The sequence below is a fragment of the Aphis gossypii genome, chromosome 3 (genome assembly GCF_020184175.1).
Source record: "Aphis gossypii isolate Hap1 chromosome 3, ASM2018417v2, whole genome shotgun sequence".
NCBI lineage: Eukaryota > Metazoa > Arthropoda > Insecta > Hemiptera > Aphididae > Aphis > Aphis gossypii.
Window position 1 is genome coordinate 12,865,613 of NC_065532.1, and position 17,037 is coordinate 12,882,649.

The 17,037-nt window shown below is 28.8% G+C and overlaps 4 protein-coding genes across 4 annotated transcripts; 3 read left to right on the forward strand and 1 right to left on the reverse strand.

Moving 5' to 3' along the window:
• Window positions 1-3,859: 3,859 nt before the first annotated feature.
• Window positions 3,860-5,696, forward strand: LOC126550815 (putative uncharacterized protein DDB_G0282499). The gene is made up of 3 exons (XM_050203079.1): window positions 3,860-4,012; window positions 4,770-4,877; window positions 4,942-5,696. Exons 1-3 carry the CDS (start codon window positions 3,977-3,979, stop codon window positions 5,251-5,253), a joined length of 456 nt encoding a protein of 151 aa, XP_050059036.1. The 5' UTR covers window positions 3,860-3,976; the 3' UTR covers window positions 5,254-5,696.
• Window positions 5,697-6,407: 711 nt separating this feature from the next.
• Window positions 6,408-7,242, forward strand: LOC126550989 (uncharacterized; the record flags this gene model as incomplete). The annotated part of the gene is made up of 3 exons (XM_050203743.1): window positions 6,408-6,486; window positions 6,686-6,778; window positions 6,882-7,242. Coding segments are annotated over 3 exons (324 nt in total), but the record flags the coding sequence as incomplete, so codon positions are not given.
• A 617-nt stretch (window positions 7,243-7,859) lies between these two features.
• On the forward strand, window positions 7,860-10,471 carry LOC114126403 (mitochondrial-processing peptidase subunit beta). Its single transcript, XM_027990346.2, has 8 exons — window positions 7,860-8,035; window positions 8,101-8,319; window positions 8,394-8,565; window positions 8,983-9,139; window positions 9,200-9,387; window positions 9,455-9,738; window positions 9,839-10,042; window positions 10,106-10,471. Exons 1-8 carry the CDS (start codon window positions 7,967-7,969, stop codon window positions 10,244-10,246), a joined length of 1,434 nt encoding a protein of 477 aa, XP_027846147.1. The 5' UTR covers window positions 7,860-7,966; the 3' UTR covers window positions 10,247-10,471.
• Window positions 10,472-12,541: 2,070 nt separating this feature from the next.
• Window positions 12,542-15,200, reverse strand: LOC114126406 (probable ATP-dependent RNA helicase DDX47). The gene is made up of 8 exons (XM_027990348.2): window positions 14,926-15,200; window positions 14,572-14,830; window positions 14,333-14,499; window positions 14,018-14,254; window positions 13,725-13,948; window positions 13,514-13,646; window positions 12,799-12,927; window positions 12,542-12,733 (listed from the first exon to the last, which is right to left on the reverse strand). Exons 1-8 carry the CDS (start codon window positions 14,989-14,991, stop codon window positions 12,602-12,604), a joined length of 1,347 nt encoding a protein of 448 aa, XP_027846149.1. The 5' UTR covers window positions 14,992-15,200; the 3' UTR covers window positions 12,542-12,601.
• Window positions 15,201-17,037: the final 1,837 nt, after the last annotated feature.

The following is a 17,037-nucleotide window of genomic DNA, read 5'->3' on the forward strand; positions in this document are numbered from 1 at the left end:
CAATTTAAAGTATGTAAATTAAATTTTTTTTATACAATTAAGATATAATAATGTAGATTGTTTTTTTAAGTCAATGCATACAATTCTAATTTATATCTATTATTTCTTAATATATTAGGTAAGTAAATATTTAATTTATTAATAGGTAAACAAAAATACTACAACTTGCACGACTTATTTATCAGAAGAAGAAAACTGTTTAAGTGAAACTATAGAATATCTGTTGGATGCATTAGAAGTAAGTTATTTTTATTTTTATTTAATAAAACATATTATGGCTATTGGCTAGTGTTTGCAAAAAAAAAAAAATTATACCTACTTAAGTCAAATTTTATAACTTTAAAATTCAGTATATTAATTATTAATAATGTTAGTAGGTAGTATTATCAGCCTAACTAAACAGCAAAATTTCAATAATAGGTATATTACAACAATTAAAAATGTATATCAATATTGAAACAAGGTTAAATTTTATTTTTGCATATTGTCTTTAAATTGGCTAAACAAAACATATAATTTTTTTAAATTTTTTTCAACAATATTTATGGTATTTATAATTATTCAATAACATAATGATACAAACATGACATAGATCATAGCATAGTTAATATATAATTTAATACTATTAATAATTATTTTAATACATTTTATAAATTGGGAAAATCAAATACCTATTTTAAAGCACTAAGTAACTAGGTGTTTAAGTAGACAGTTTAATTATAATTTTTAATCTTGTTGAATTGCAGGATGATTGTGTCATTTTAAGCAGTAAAGAAAATGAAAATGATCTTGATACTAAAGATATGAATGATCACAGTGAAAATACTGAATCTTGGATCGATTGTGTTGGTAAACTTTCATCTTTAGTACAAATTATAAAAGAATGTAAAATTCTTCTTAAAAAAGTACATGCTGATGATATTCCAAATCCCATTTATTTTTTAACAATGAGTATTGAATTAATTTCTTCTGTTAAAGAAAAGTCAGCTATGTATATACAATCTGCCTCTAATGTTTTATCTAAGGAATTTACTTCAGAGAAATCATTTTTTACAAATGAAGAAGTAGTTGATAAATTATTAGACCATGACCCTGGTAAACGAGGTAAAGTCGAATCTGCTTCGCAACGTAATTATTTATTAAGTCTTGGACCTTATCAACCTCTTGATTATACATTTCCAACTAATTATGACATAACTAAAGGAAAACAAAGACAATTTAATTCAAGCTGGTTTAAGGAATATTCACATTTGGAGTACAGTATTTGTTACGATGCGGCATTCTGTTTTATTTGATCATTATTTCCAAATGGACCAAACAGAGCACGTGCTGAAAATAGTTGGACAGTGGATGGAGTTAGAAATTGGTCAAAAATGAAGTCAAGAGGTAAAGGGAAACCAGGAAAATTAGAATTACATTTTTCATCTAATACGCATAAATCAGCTTTAGTTGACTTTAGTAACTTCACTTTAAATTGCAACCATATTGATAAACTGCTAAATAAAGAAAACAGACAAGCTGCAATACAAATAAGTGCACAAAAACAATTTCATAAAGATGTCATTAAAATATTATTTGATGTAACACGCACATTAGCACGACAAGGGTTATCATTTCGAGGGGACGGGGATGAAAATAACGGTAACTTTAAACAAATAATATTACTTCTCTCACGTTACTGTCCAACTATGAAAACTTGGTTAGAAGAAACAGCATTTCGTCCATATCATGTAACATATATGAGTCACGATTCACAAAATGAATTTATTCATCTACTAGCAAAAGAAACAAAAAAAAAATTGTATCAGAAGTAAAAAAAGCTCAAATGTATTCTGTTATGGCAGATACCACTCCTGATCTTTCAAATCGTGACCAAATGTCTGTGTGTGTTCGATATGTAGACACAAAATCAAAAGTTTGTGAACGATTAATTGAAATAACAGAAACTCAAGATAAAACTGGAAAAGGTAATAATATTTTTTTATATCTTTTTTCATAATAAACTATCATTATGTTATTTAAAAAAAAAATATATATAATTTAGAATTAATGAATTTTTTTTTGATATTTCTTTTTAGGTATGGCAAATAAAATTTGTGAAATATTAACAAAAAATGGATTACATCTTGAAAGTATAGCTTTTCAATCATATGATTTTGCTTCTAATATGTCTGGCCATGTACAAGGAACTCAAGCAATGCTTTCTAAAATAGTTGGTCATAATATACCATATATTCCATGTCAAGCACACCGTTTAAACACATTTGTGGAACACAGTTGTAATGCCAGTATTATTGTTGCTGAATTATTTAACACATTAGAATCCTTATATGTATTTTTTCTTCAAGCACTAAGCGAGGTGGATATCTTCAGAAAAAGTTGCTTGAGATTGAAGGGTCATTAAAAATTTGCAATTTATCAAAGACCAGATGGACTGCACGTGCTGAGTCCCTAAAAGCAGTTTACATTTCATATGAAATAATTGTAAGTGTTTTAAATGACCTGACAATAGATAAAAACGTAGACCAAAAAACTAAAATTCAAGCTCTAGGGCTAGAAAAAAAGTGTCTGTCATTTGACTTCATTGTTAGTATGTATACAATGAAAACCATAATGTATCAAATGAAAATACTAATAGAACAATTGGAGGCTTCAGATCTTAATATCGTTGATGGTATTGTGTTAATAGATTGTGCAGTAAAATCATTAAAAGAAATCCGAAATAATACAGAACACTTAAATAATCTCATATCAACTGCTAAAGTATTTTCGTTGAAAATGGAAGTGAACCCAGTTGTTGATTTTCAGAGACATCATAGGAAACGGTTGAATCCCAAGAAGATTGATACCAATTCCAATACTCAAGCTGATTTCACATTAGAATCATTTTATCGAAAAGAATTTAATCATGTTTTGGATACTTTAATAAATTTGATGGCAGAAAATTTGAAATCTTGTCTTTCTTCAGTGCAATCTATCTACCATATTTTATCAGTTCCAATAAAATCGACCATTACATTAGAAGATATAAAGAAAGCATTTTCTTTATTTCCTCCAGGTTCAGATATGTCTAAGGTAACTGATTTTGAAGGAATTCTGTGTGAAATAAATATATTAAGACTTAACACAGATGACGATTCGAATAACACATTGAAGTTAATCATGGAATCAAGTAATAAGTTGAAAACTGTTATACCATTAGCTAATGCTTTATGTCGCTTAGCATATACATCACCCGTCTCTACAGCGACCAATGAAAGAGTATTCAGTATTCTTAAGTTTGTAAAAAATCATTTGCGAACAACAATGACTGATGAACGATTAGACAATCTTATGGTGCTGAACTCATCCAAGGATATTCTGGATGAGATTGACATGTCAACAATGATAGAGAGTTGGGCAACCCTTAAAGCACGGCGTATTAATGTATAGTAATTATTGTAAAAACATGGTTATTATTTTTATAATGTATAAACTTAATAAATGGTTGAATTATTAGTTTTTTTTTTTTTACTTTTTACTTTTTACCTTAACTAACATTTTAACAAAAATCAGATTCCTATAAGTACCTAATTGATAAATATAATAATCAATAATAATATACATATTATATCTAAGTATACGTATATTGCATTGTTTTTAGACTAAACATGCATAATATGTAATTGATTTACAGGAAAAAATTATTTTAGAATTGCATTCGTTGTTATTGCTCCAGTTTTAAATTTTTTTTCTAGTCGGCAATTTTGATACGACCCCCCCCCCCCCCCCCCATCAGATTTTGCTTGTGCCGGCCCTGGCTTTAAAATATTTAAAATATTTTAAATAGGTAATAATATATTGTTCGAAATATTGTATTTTTATAAGGATTACTGGCTTATAACAAATAATATCCCATACATGGTTACGATACACAAACATATTAATATTGTTTTATTATTTTACTCGTATTAAAAAATATTTATACATTGCAGGTATGAATACAAATTACTGTGGCTCCTGCATAATTGATGTAAGTATATTATCTTCCTTCCTATATTATATTATATTATATTATTTCGTAGTAAACGCGATCGCGGTAATGAGTACGACCGCCGACAACGTTTCCTTCGGTTTTTTTTTATTTTTATTCATTCAGTGACGTATTTAAGGGGGGGACTGAGGGAGCTTGGGCCCCGGGCGGTAAATTTAGGAAAGAATTTTGATATAATACGGTACCTAGGTCATTTGGGTGATAAAAAAGTTATGGCACTCAGATAACCTGGGGCGCAAAATTCCTAAATACGTTTCTGTATTCATCTGTTTCGCGTTTTTTACGTCCCAACTGTTGCGTAGTACGTGTATTTCGAAAGCTGTTCGTATACGTCTTGTTCACAAATCTTTTTCGTGTGATTGTGAACGGTGATTAATACTGCGGACGCCGAAAGATTCTTTTGCTTTTGCTTAGATTTTCGCGTATAATTACGTTGATGTTTCATTCACCGTCTAGTATTTATTAACCAATGTATACCTACAATACTGTATTTGATTCAATAAATTGTATTATATCGTTGTATATGTATTTATATTGTTATGTTGTTGTCGGTAGCTTAATCTTTAGTTCTATATAGAAATCTGTGATGTGATTACTAGACTTATTACGATATTCTTTTTAAAGTCGTGTCTCTGACCTTGGGTACTCACTTATAGCGAGTTACGTGGCTGCTAGTTATAATGTTTTTCCAATAATTTGTAACTGGAAATAATAATGTTTCGTATTTTTTTTTTAGATTGAAGACTGTGATCCTTTGATAATTAAAACAAAAAATAATAACAAAAACAAAATGAAAATCATATGTTTCATGTTTATTATTTTATCGTGTATATCATTTAGTTTAGTAAGTACTAAGTTTATAGAATATATAAAAATTATTATTATATTTCTTTTTTTATTCACCACAGAATAGATCAATATTTAACAAAAAAACACAAAACGATACCGAAATTGAATTAGAACAAAAAAACCAAGTATTGATGGCTGGTGGATTGCCGGCAGCAGAAAAAATATATGATTTTCTGAAGACCAATTTCAAACAGGGCAACCCAACAAACAATGCAAATAATCCTGTAAAATGCAAAAACATCAAGTCATCCTACAACACAAATAATAAAACTAATAATAATCATAAAAATAATAATTATAATATAACTATAATTAATAATAATAATTATTATAATTATTATAATAGTACCTCAACCGAGGAGAATACTTAAACCAAAAGATGGAGGTAACAATGAGACAACAGGGTCTTTAATCAGAAACTAAACAGGACAAGTCTAAATAATCGCTGCTTATTGAGTCACGCCAGCCACGAATCATTGATTCTCATTATTCACACATTATACATAAAAACTTTCATCCAGTGAGTTGTGAAGACTAGTAGAATATAGTTTACATACTTACATATTATGCCCATACATACACACATATATACACATATCATTGTTACAAACTTCTAAACATATTATAATGTTAACAAATATTAGTAGGTAAAAAGTGTATGTTCTGGAACCTCCTTACGAGGAATTTGGTCTTCACCGATACCCCCCGTTCTCACCCCGTCTGCCACCAATACTCTCATTGCGTCGATCGTCTGTGCTCCCCTCGCAGGAGCTATGACAACCGCGATGCTCCTGTCCCCGCCGCCACAGGCCACGACAACTGCTGCGATTAATAAAATGCTATAACCTAACCGCGAGGCTGCAACTGCCAGGTTATGGAATTTTATTAATCACAGCGGTTGTCTAGTGTGTGGTGGTGACGGGGCGCGATGGTGGTCATCGCTCTTGCGGGGGGAGCACAGGCGATCGACTCAATGAGAGTATCGGTTGCCGACGGGGTGAGAACGGGGGTATCGGTGAGCACCAGCTCCTCGTGAGGAGATTCCAGAACATACACTTTCTACCTACTAATATATGTTAACATTATAATACGTTTAGGAGTTTGTAATAATGATATGTGTATATATGTGTGTATGTATGGACATAATATGTAAGTATGTAAACTATATTCTACTAGTCTTCACAATTCACTGGATGAAAGTTTTTATGTATAATGTGTGAATAATGAGAATCAATGATTCGTGGCTTGGCGTGACTCAATAAACAGCGATTATTTTTAGACTTGTCCTGTTTAGTTTCTGAGTGAAGACCCTGTTGTCTCATTGTTACATCTTTTGGTTTAATGATTGAGTTTAATACTCATAATAATACTGCCAATTGTACTAATAGTAATATTAGTAATATTATAATTATAATATTATTATATAAGTATAATTGGCATTATTATTATGAGTATTAAACTCAATCGTCTAAGTGTTTGAATTTGTTGGTCTGTGTTTGAAATGGTTTTCATTACTTTGTAATTTTTTTTCCCTCTTAACCTGTCAATAATCAGCATAACGCTAATCGTCCTACAAACTCAACACACAACAGCAAAAAGATTACGTGAGTAAATGTATTTTTATTTTTATAAATAAACATTTAATAACAAAAAAAAAGACGATAATCGAAGTATGAGATCTTATCCAAAATTTAAATTAATAAAATCTTATATTAGGTACTAATTTTATACTTTAATAGATATTATAATTTATAATAAAATAATTTAAATATACTTTTACTCATATGTAATTTTATTTTTCAGCCAACTTCGTGCACGTGTGTAAAAGGAGTGATCCTCAATTAGAAAAATGTTTACTGCAAACTATCGAATCCCTAAGACCCGAGTTACCTAATGGTAATTTATATGTGTTTATAAAATAAGATTTTAGTTTATTAATTTACTTAAAAAGTATACAAATAAAACAAAATAAATTCATTTTTTTTTCATTTTTACACAGGGATACCCAAAATGCAAATCCCGGTCTTGGAACCAATGGTCATACCTATGGTGGCAGTAAATAGAAATGAGGATGCCCTTAAAGTTAAGGCTACTATTAAAGATATACAAGCATGGGGTGGTTCTAAATTTGTACTCAACAATCTCAAGTAAGTAGTTAAATTTTAATTTTATTGAACAGGTTTATTACCCATTTATTCTTTTTAATTATATATTTTTTATTTTTATTACGTCGGAAACGCCAATATCAGAATATTCATTATTCACTAAATGGCATAATAATATAATCTACATTTTGCTTTTAAAAATCAATAGTATATTAGTGCAATTGTAATAAAAAAACATAGTTTAACACCTTTATTCATTTAATAATATAAAAAATTTGATTTTAATTTAATTTTAAATATGTCAAGCCATTTAACAAAAATGCTATGTTTTCCGGAATTTAATTAAATTTTTATTATTAAGTGAAAATACTAAAGGTTCATTTAAAAATGATATGTTGAATATTTCTATTATTTTTTAATATTTATTTAATATGTATAACTATATGCGTTTCACATATTGTCAATATGACATATTTACAATTCAAAATTAATACACACAGTTAAAAATACGTGTCATCGGCCATCGCTTTTAAATTGTCAAGTATAAAAAAATCAAAATCAAAATTAATATTTAATCTGTCCATCACACAGTTATTATTCATTATGTTATGAGATATAGGTAAAATAGGTAGGGTTAAATTATTTAATTTCAACAACGTTAGGTAATTATTAAGATGAGACCATAGAGTAATATTACTCTATGGATGAGACCTGATGAGTGATCTCGTAATCATTTCCATATCTACAGTGCAGTTGGTAGTGTAAAAAAAAAAATGGATATTATTAACACGAATAATGATTACATACAAGAACACACTGTCTACGGCGTTGAATTGATAATCATATGTTTTTAGGCGTTGATAACGATTTTTCCGATTTTTCTCTGTACTTTCAGACCTTGGTGCGTGCACTCTACATATTACATCAAGAACATAAAGGTTGTACTGGTTGTAGGGATTTTCCAATATAACCTTCCAAAATGGCTTCACGTTTATTATCCATCCAAACGCCTTTGAAGGCCCTCACAACAAAATACGGAGTCACTCAGGTAAGTGTCATACGGCGCACATTAATGAAGAATGCTTGTCTTAGTACTCACGTCGCTTTGTTCAGGTACCTAATTGTTGGAGGTCCACTGCGGCATCGTGTGCTTCACCCCGCGTAAACGTCCCCGAGACTAAGGTCACAACGCTCGAAAATGGTATGCGAATTGCCACAGAAGACAACGGCTCGCAAACAGCGACCGTTGGTTTGTGGATCGATGCTGGCTCAAGATGGGAAACTGAAAGCAACAATGGTGTTGCCCATTTTGTTGAACACATGCTATTTAAGGCAAGTACTATCATTTAAACGATTCTTATTAATGTATTTATTGCTGTTCCTAACATGTAGCATAATTTTTATAGGGCACACCAACTAGATCACAGACCGCCCTTGAATTGGAAATTGAAAACATTGGCGCTCATTTAAATGCATACACTTCTCGGGAACAAACTGTATTTTATGCCAAATCCTTGAAAAGCGATGTACCTAAAGCTGTTGAAATTTTAGCTGACATTCTTCAAAACTCAAATTTTGGTGAGTTAAAATAGATTCTATGTATGCTTTCATAAAAAAGTCCCTACTATTAAATTCAATTTTCATTAATTGCATTTCCCAAGTACTTCAATAATCAATGTTTTTAATATTTCCTAATCAAATACCTAACATAATTTAATATTTAAGTTTTTTATTTTATTATTGACTGTAATTTTGTTGTTATTTTTCATGTATAAATTACAAAAATAAAACCGTTTTTTTTTTTTTTCATAAATTATTTATTTGATTTTAATATTATGAATTTATATTAAAAGTTGTTTTAATTTAAAAACAATTATTTAAACAGGGAAATAATAATATGTATAATATATTAATATGCTTTGATATGTAGCAAACAATATATTTATTATTAACTGATTATTATATTTTTGATGTGTTTAATTTTGTAACTAACAGGAGAAAATGAGATTGATAGAGAACGTGGAGTAATTCTTAGGGAAATGCAAGAAGTTGAAACTAATTTACAAGAAGTTGTATTTGATTACTTGCATGCCACTGCTTACCAAGGAACACCTTTAGGTCAAACAATTCTAGGACCAACTGAAAACATTAAGTAAAACAAAAATTTCTTCAGTAAAATAATTATCAATAATTTTGTGTTTATTATTTTCAGTTCCCTTAAACGCAAAGAACTTAAAGAATATGTAGACATATTCTACAGACCAAGTCGTCTTGTATTGGCTGGTGCTGGTGGAGTAGACCATCAAGAATTGGTAGATCTTGCCAAAACACTATTTAAAAACCCAAAAAATTTGAATATGGAAGCTGAAGTACCTCATTACTCCAAGTGCAGATTCACTGGTTGGAACAAATATTACTAATTTTGGAGTGATCTATATAATTAACTTATAAAATTTTATGAATCCAGGGTCTGAAATCAAAGCTCGAGATGATTCCCTACCCTTGGCACATGTTGCAATTGCAGTAGAAAGCTGTGGTTGGGCTGATGCTGATAATATCCCTCTAATGGTAGCCAATACCATAATTGGATCTTGGGATCGTTCTCAAGGTGGTGGTAACAACAATGCCAATCGTTTGGCCCGCTTTGCTGATTCATTAGACCTATGTCACTCTTTCCAGTCTTTCAACACCTGTTACAAAGATACTGGTTTGTGGGGAGCATACTTTGTATGTGATAAAATGAAGATTATGGTAAGTTAATGTAATTTACAATAAGTACGAGATATACAAGTTTTATATGTTTGATTGTACATCAATAAAAGACATATTTTTGATTTATTTGTTTTATTAGGAATTCACATTCCATTTGCAAGAAGAATGGATGAGATTGTGTGCTTCTGTGACTGAAGCTGAGGTAGAACGTGCTAAGAATGTTTTGAAAACTAATATGTTATTGCAGTTGGACACATCTACACAAGTATGCGAAGATATTGGTCGTCAATTGTTGTGTTATAACAGACGTATACCTCCTCATGAGTTGGAAGCTCGTATTAATGTAAATATATTATTTTACACAAATCACTATTCAACTGTACTCAAACACTTGTTTATTTTCCAGGATGTCAGTGCCAAGAACATTCATGATATATCTATGAAATATCTTTTTGATAGATGTCCAGCTGTTGCTGCTGTTGGTCCAGTAGAACAATTAGTTGATTACAATAGGTTGAGAGCTGCTATGCGTTGGGTAGTTTTGTAATTTTGTGAAAATAAGTTCTTTTGTTTTCATTCATACCACTTTTTATGCCGTTTCTGCATCAACATTTTATTATGTTCGACCGATATTTAATTTATCAATGTTTGAAATTATCAAACTTCTTTGTATTATTAAAATTCAGTAAAATTTTGTTTAGAAACGGTTTTAATTGTATTTCTGTTTATTAGGACATTATTAAATACAAATATATTATGTTTTTTAAGACAATTATTCTTACATTTTAAATTTTATACTTTAATTAGTTTCTATATCAAAATAATATTTTTTTTTTTATTTTTTTTTTTTTAATCCTTATACACTCGAGTTATTTGTTCATTACCTTGAGTTATAAATACTCTTGAGCATTTGAATTATAACACTTAAAAACATAACCTTTTATTTTTCAGCTATATTAAGCAGGTCCTAGTCTATAACAAAACCTTCAGTTTAGATACATTTGTTTCTCAAATCACTTTATTGACATCAGATCAAGGAATTCCTGAGATAGTGTATCTTCATATTTGTCGAGTGGTTATTTTTATAGATTAGAGTTTGAGTTTACTACTTTAAATGTGTCCTATCCAGGCTAAATTTAATGAGCATCGCATAATTTAAACATGGTAATTTGTATGAATATTCATTTATAATAAGTCACAATCACAAGGTTTGTGGTTAAAAATGATAATTATAAAATTTGGTCATCGAGTGGATATTACTGCTGTACATAAGGTGCCGCGTGGTACTATTATGGATGTGTTAAATTTTTTACTGAATGATAAATCATTCTATATAAAATATGATCCTTTAAGGCTTTAAGTCTTTGTAAGTCTATACCATAGAGTAAAGAATATACTCTACATCACTAAATATATTCCGTATATTTTTTTATAATGTAGCAGCTAATTTATAATAGTCTTCTATGAATTATAGTACAATAAAGAATTACTAATTGTATAAAGAAAAACATATATCGAAATTTAGTGCCTTTGCACTTTTTAAATATTAAAATAAATGATATTTATGTAATTGCTGCTGTAGGTATTGGATAAAACGCAATATATATATAATATGAATTTTACAGTTGATTTTATTGTTGTTGATTCAACAATTTTGCCTATTACTAGGTAAAGATTACATTTAATAAAGGAAACTGACTGCAATTATAAAAATATAACAATAAAAACAAAATAGCTACAACATACGTTATGTAGGCAATTCATTTGTGGTTTTCAGGCAGAATATTGTATAAAATTAATATATTATTTTATATTGGAGGTGTTTTATGTTTAAGAGGCCCCTTAATGCATTCTGCCCCAAGGGAGGAAAGGATTAAAATTTCTAAAAAATTTTTCACACAATTAATATGAAATTTGGTTCCTCTTAAAGTAGATACATACTTTTCAAATCTACATTCAATTTTATTATTTGCAATAATCACTAATTGATTAAATTCATTTCATACTATATTTTTAGAAAGTAATTGTCATTTTTGAGTATTATTCTTTAGAAAATTAGTATTACCTATTTAATTATTATAATAATATATATAAACCATGTAATATTACATAATATATAATTGTTTATTCATCTTGAGTCATAAAACAGCACAAATAAGTTAATGGTAGATTATATGTAAAAATAAATCTACATAAAATTATAAACTTTTAAGAAAACAATAGTTACAATTATTTTAATAATATTGGACTTGCGTGAAATTTCATGTTTTGTTTGTTTTTGTTGGTTATAAAAAAAAAAAAAAACATTGGACATTTTAAATTTTGACTTTTCCAAAGTACTACTAGATTCAATAAACTATTTAAAACCACCCTCAAAGTTGAAGCTTTTTTAACTACCCTACCTATTATACTTCATTGTAAAATAAATACATTATCTAGCACTGTTCAGAATCTAAAAATTGTTCATAATTATTCAACTAAAAACACTTCTATAATTGAGTATAATCTAATAATTTTTATTCAAAGGTTAAAGTTAATCTCAAGTTTAAAAATTAATATTCCATGCTGATTGGAGTGTTTTTGAATAAAATAGCATCCAAGCATACAAAAACATATATATTATGGAGATAATGTTTTACTGGTTATTATTATTTTTTATACAATAAAATATACTATAACTTTTAGTAACAGAGAAGATTATGCAAGTGTTAAACTTTAAAGTTCAATGTTCAATACGCATTAAGTATAATATAATGTAGTACTCTTCATAAAAATGATATGTTTACTTAATCAAACACAATATAAATTTTTCAGGGTTAAATATTTAGAACAATAAGATAAATTTGCCAATCGAGAAAATGTTTTTTTATTAATCATCACAACATAACATATTTGAGTAATTTTATTTTTTTTTAAACTTTTTTGATTTATTAGATTTATGTCTACCAATATTCTTTTTTCTTACACCCATTGCGCCTTCTTCATCATCGTCAAGGACTCTTTTACCTTTTTTATCACCCATATCTTTCATATTCTGAAATTTTAAATAAAAGTTGTATATTAATATAGGAGTAAAAACTATGGAATAAAAATATTAACCATTTTAGCAAGTCGTTGAGCTTCGGACACTCGTTCTTGTAAACACATAACTTCATCATCTTCAACTTGATATAGCGGCAATTTTTTGCCAATAAGCTGCTCTATCCTTTGATACAATTCAATGTCATACTAAAAATAATTTAATTATTCTAATATTTAATACATGTCAGTAAGAGAAAACTATTTATTTTTAATTTAGTTTGGAAAGAGAGCTATAATGATGTCATGATAATGAAATTGATCTTAAGTAGACATTATAATGCAAAAAATTTGTGATTTCATGAATCTACTTTTTTGTTGTCATTTCATGGAATCATCTATATGCTGTCATTCAGTTGTGTTATGTATAGAAAAAATAAAATTGCATAACTCTATAATAGTTAGAAATTGAATTAAATATCGATAAAAATACTTTATAAGGTATTCTACATAAATCAGATATAATTAAAAAATTTAAAGTTATTGTGGTTTTTGACTGTGTTTTATTTTTATTTTAATGCAATGTAAAAAATCTTAACTATTAATAACATATTATTATAAGTAAAAAATAAACATAGTAATAAAGTTGATAAAATAAAGTGATAACGTGTTTTATAAGGTCAAATAGTTTTTTTTTTTTTTTTATAAGATTCAATTATTACCAACTTTATTTTTATAAGTTGTATCGTATAAACACTTATATAATATAATCAATAATAATACATTATGATAATACCTGAGTCACAAGGGTAATGGCTTTTCCTGATCTTCCAGCTCTGGCAGTTCGTCCAACTCTATGAATGTAATCCTTACTGTGAGTAGGCATGTCAAAATTAATCACAACATCAACGTGTGGAATATCCAAACCCCTGAAATGCAATAATATAAAAAATAATAATCAAGGATAAAAATCACTTTACAAGCAGGCATATAAAGTAGACACTAACCTACTGGAAACATCAGTGGATATAAGAATTGATCTAGATTTTGATTTAAATTTATTCAGTGAAGCCAATCGCTTATTTTGTGTCATTTGTCCATGCAATGGTATGGCGTCCAAACCCAAATTTCTGAGTAAAAGAGCTACACGAATAGTTCCGTTGCAAGTGGCCATGAATACCATAAATGAATTACCAGCCATTTCATTTAATATATGTACTAAATATACATCCTACAAAAATAGTATAACAACACAAATAATGAAATATATAATACAGAATTTATAATTTTTAATATTTACTTTATATTTAACAGGAATGAAAATGTAATATTGTTGCAGCTGTTCCACTGTTTGGAATTTAGTAGATACTTCTACTCTTACAGGATCAACTAAAGATGCTCGATGCAGCTTTTGTACTTTTTTCGTCATTGTAGCAGAAAATAAAAATGTCCTCCTTTCTCGGGGAATAACTTTTAAAATTTTATCTACTTCTTCTTCGAAATCCATATTTAAAATTCGATCAGCTTCATCCATAACCTATTCGATGCCAATGATAAACAAAAAAGGTTACCAATAGGCAATTTTTACAACTTACAATTACAAATGATTACTTACGAGCATTTTTAAATTTCGTAAGCTAAACCCTTTGGTGTTTTCAAGATGATCTACAAGGCGACCTGGTGTTGCAATAATAATATGAGGTTTTTTGGCCAACATTAATGACTGAGCCATCATATCCATGCCACCAACAATTACAGCACACTTAACACCAATACTCGATCCTAATTTTTAAATGGTTTGTTAATTTTAGTTAATTATTAACAGGACCAATGATTTTATTTGTTAGTTTTTACCCAGGGCTTCAATTTGCTCAGATATCTGGAAGGCAAGTTCTCTTGTTGGCGTTAAAATAAGAGCAAAATACCGCTGAGGATTTTCTAATAGTGCTTGTAAAATAGGAATAGCAAAGGCTCCTGTTTTTCCAGATCCAGTCTCGGCCAGTCCAATGATGTCTTTGCCTTGTAGAGCTACTGGAATAGCTTCTTTTTGAATTTTTGTAGGCACACTCCATTTCAACGTTTCGCAAGTCTCACACAACACGTCCGTTACACCCTGTAACAGTAACAATAGAAAAACAAACGTTTTATTTTATAATAAATTGTGATTTTGTACTTCACAATAATCTGAAAGACACTTATTGTACTCACTAAATCTTTAAAAGTGACAGAGACTTCGTCGTCGTCATCGACCTTTTTGGGCTCTTCGGAGCTCATGTTTTTCGTGGTCAAGTAAAATTTTTTTAAATTTATTCTATCGTTTTATCGTTTTCCTCATAATAATAATAATACAAATAATACATAATATGGTTTGCCCGTTTATAGATACAATAATTTGCACGTGCTCTTAACAACTATAATCAGTAGTCATATTTTGTTAAGAACCGTGGCTACGTATTGGTCGGGGCAGTTCCTCCCCCAGAGAACGTAAAAAACAACTAGAGCAAGTCCAGTTATCTCCTGGAAGAAAGATGGAATCGTGGCAGATCGTATATTCAGGTACACCAACTCTTAAATGTAAAATATCCAATTAGTAGTAGGTTACTATGCACATTTTGTCGTTTCTAAAAAGTTGGCGCTCTCTTCTGAACTTCTGAAATCTGTGAGTTACCGAACCAAAATCGGGTCTGTAGTTTACAGATTCAGCAATCGGTAACTTATCGGGCCGTTAACACTATTTTGCTTTATGAAACACCCAATTTTAGTTATCGGACCATTAGTGCGTTATCAGTCTGTAAACTGTCTGCAACTCGCTAACGAACGTTTATGCAACCCACCCTTAGAATTATAGCGGATAAACCTTCCTGGCTTCCTAAGTACATCCTATTACAAATTTTATTTTTTATAATGATATACATATTATGTTAAAAAGAATATTCAAAAGTATTTAATCATTTATATTTATATGACGTGTTAAATATCTAAAGAATTATAAGGAAAATTTGCAAATACGCTTTGTACAGGCCATAAATAATAATAGATTAAATCTATTTTATGATACGGTACGAGTATTTTATATTTTTTACGTATAGGTATGCAACCCGGAGCTGGTAGGCGAAGGGAGGTTAGGTTAGGTATACCTAAGCTAATGGGTAGTTGATTTAAATATTTAAAAATAATATTAATATTCTCCGTTAACATGAATTATGATATAATTTCTATACGGTTGTACACAATATTATATACATTTTTGAATAGCAAGAGGAAAAAACGAAAAATTAATTACAAAATGATTAAAACACCAACGACGTATAGGACAGGTAGGTATTAAATTTAAAATTTAAAATCTTCTTAAATATTTTGAAATTATAAACTCTTTTTAATTAAACAAACAACAGCAACGTATTACATTAAATTAAATTGGTATATACAATAAGTATTGAATTAGTAAGTTCTACAAATAAATTAAATTGTTATGTAATTTTTTTTTTTTTTAAATTTAATTTTTAACTGTTATAGTGTGACTCATTTTTAGAAGTCTAGATTCAACTTTTAGGTAACATCCTTTGAATGGTCTAAGATCATTGTTTTAGCAGATTGAGTTTTAGACGATGTCACAAGAATAGTATATAACAAGTATTATAATAATATAGCATATTATTATGCTATATGTACCCTTCTTACCTGGGCGCAAGCCCGTTTTAGAGTAAAAAATAAAATAACAATCTCGTAAAATACGACTTCCAGATCACAACGATTAGAAGTACGCACGACCCTAGAGGATCCATTTTTTATGATTTTCTTTAAATTTAAGCATTATTAAGCTTGTATAAAATTTTCAAGTTTTTTTTATCGATATTTGAAAAATAAATACTTAGAAAAATTCAGTTGTCTATAAGTAGCTCAAAAAAGTCAGAATCTTTTGAAAATTTAACCGTGTATAGATTATGATAATATAAAAATTTGATGTTTTACAGTGATTTGTTTTTGAGTTATAACTATTCAATAGAATTGATTTGGCAAAAATTGGTTTTGTGAAAAAATTTACGTTTTTCAGTCACTTTTTTGTGGTTTTTCCCGATTTTTTGAAAACTGCTGAAAACTTTTTACTTTTTACTTGTACAATGTACCAAGAATATTCAATTTGCCATCGAAAATCACCCCTGAAGTTTTAAATTGAAGCATTATTTCGACAAATTAAGGTGTACGCGCAAAAAACACATCATTATAAAATCAATACATTTCACACTCGGTGCAGAATCTAAAATTATTGGCAAAAAATTAAATCTCAATTAGCTATGAGCGCGTAAAAAATAATAATAC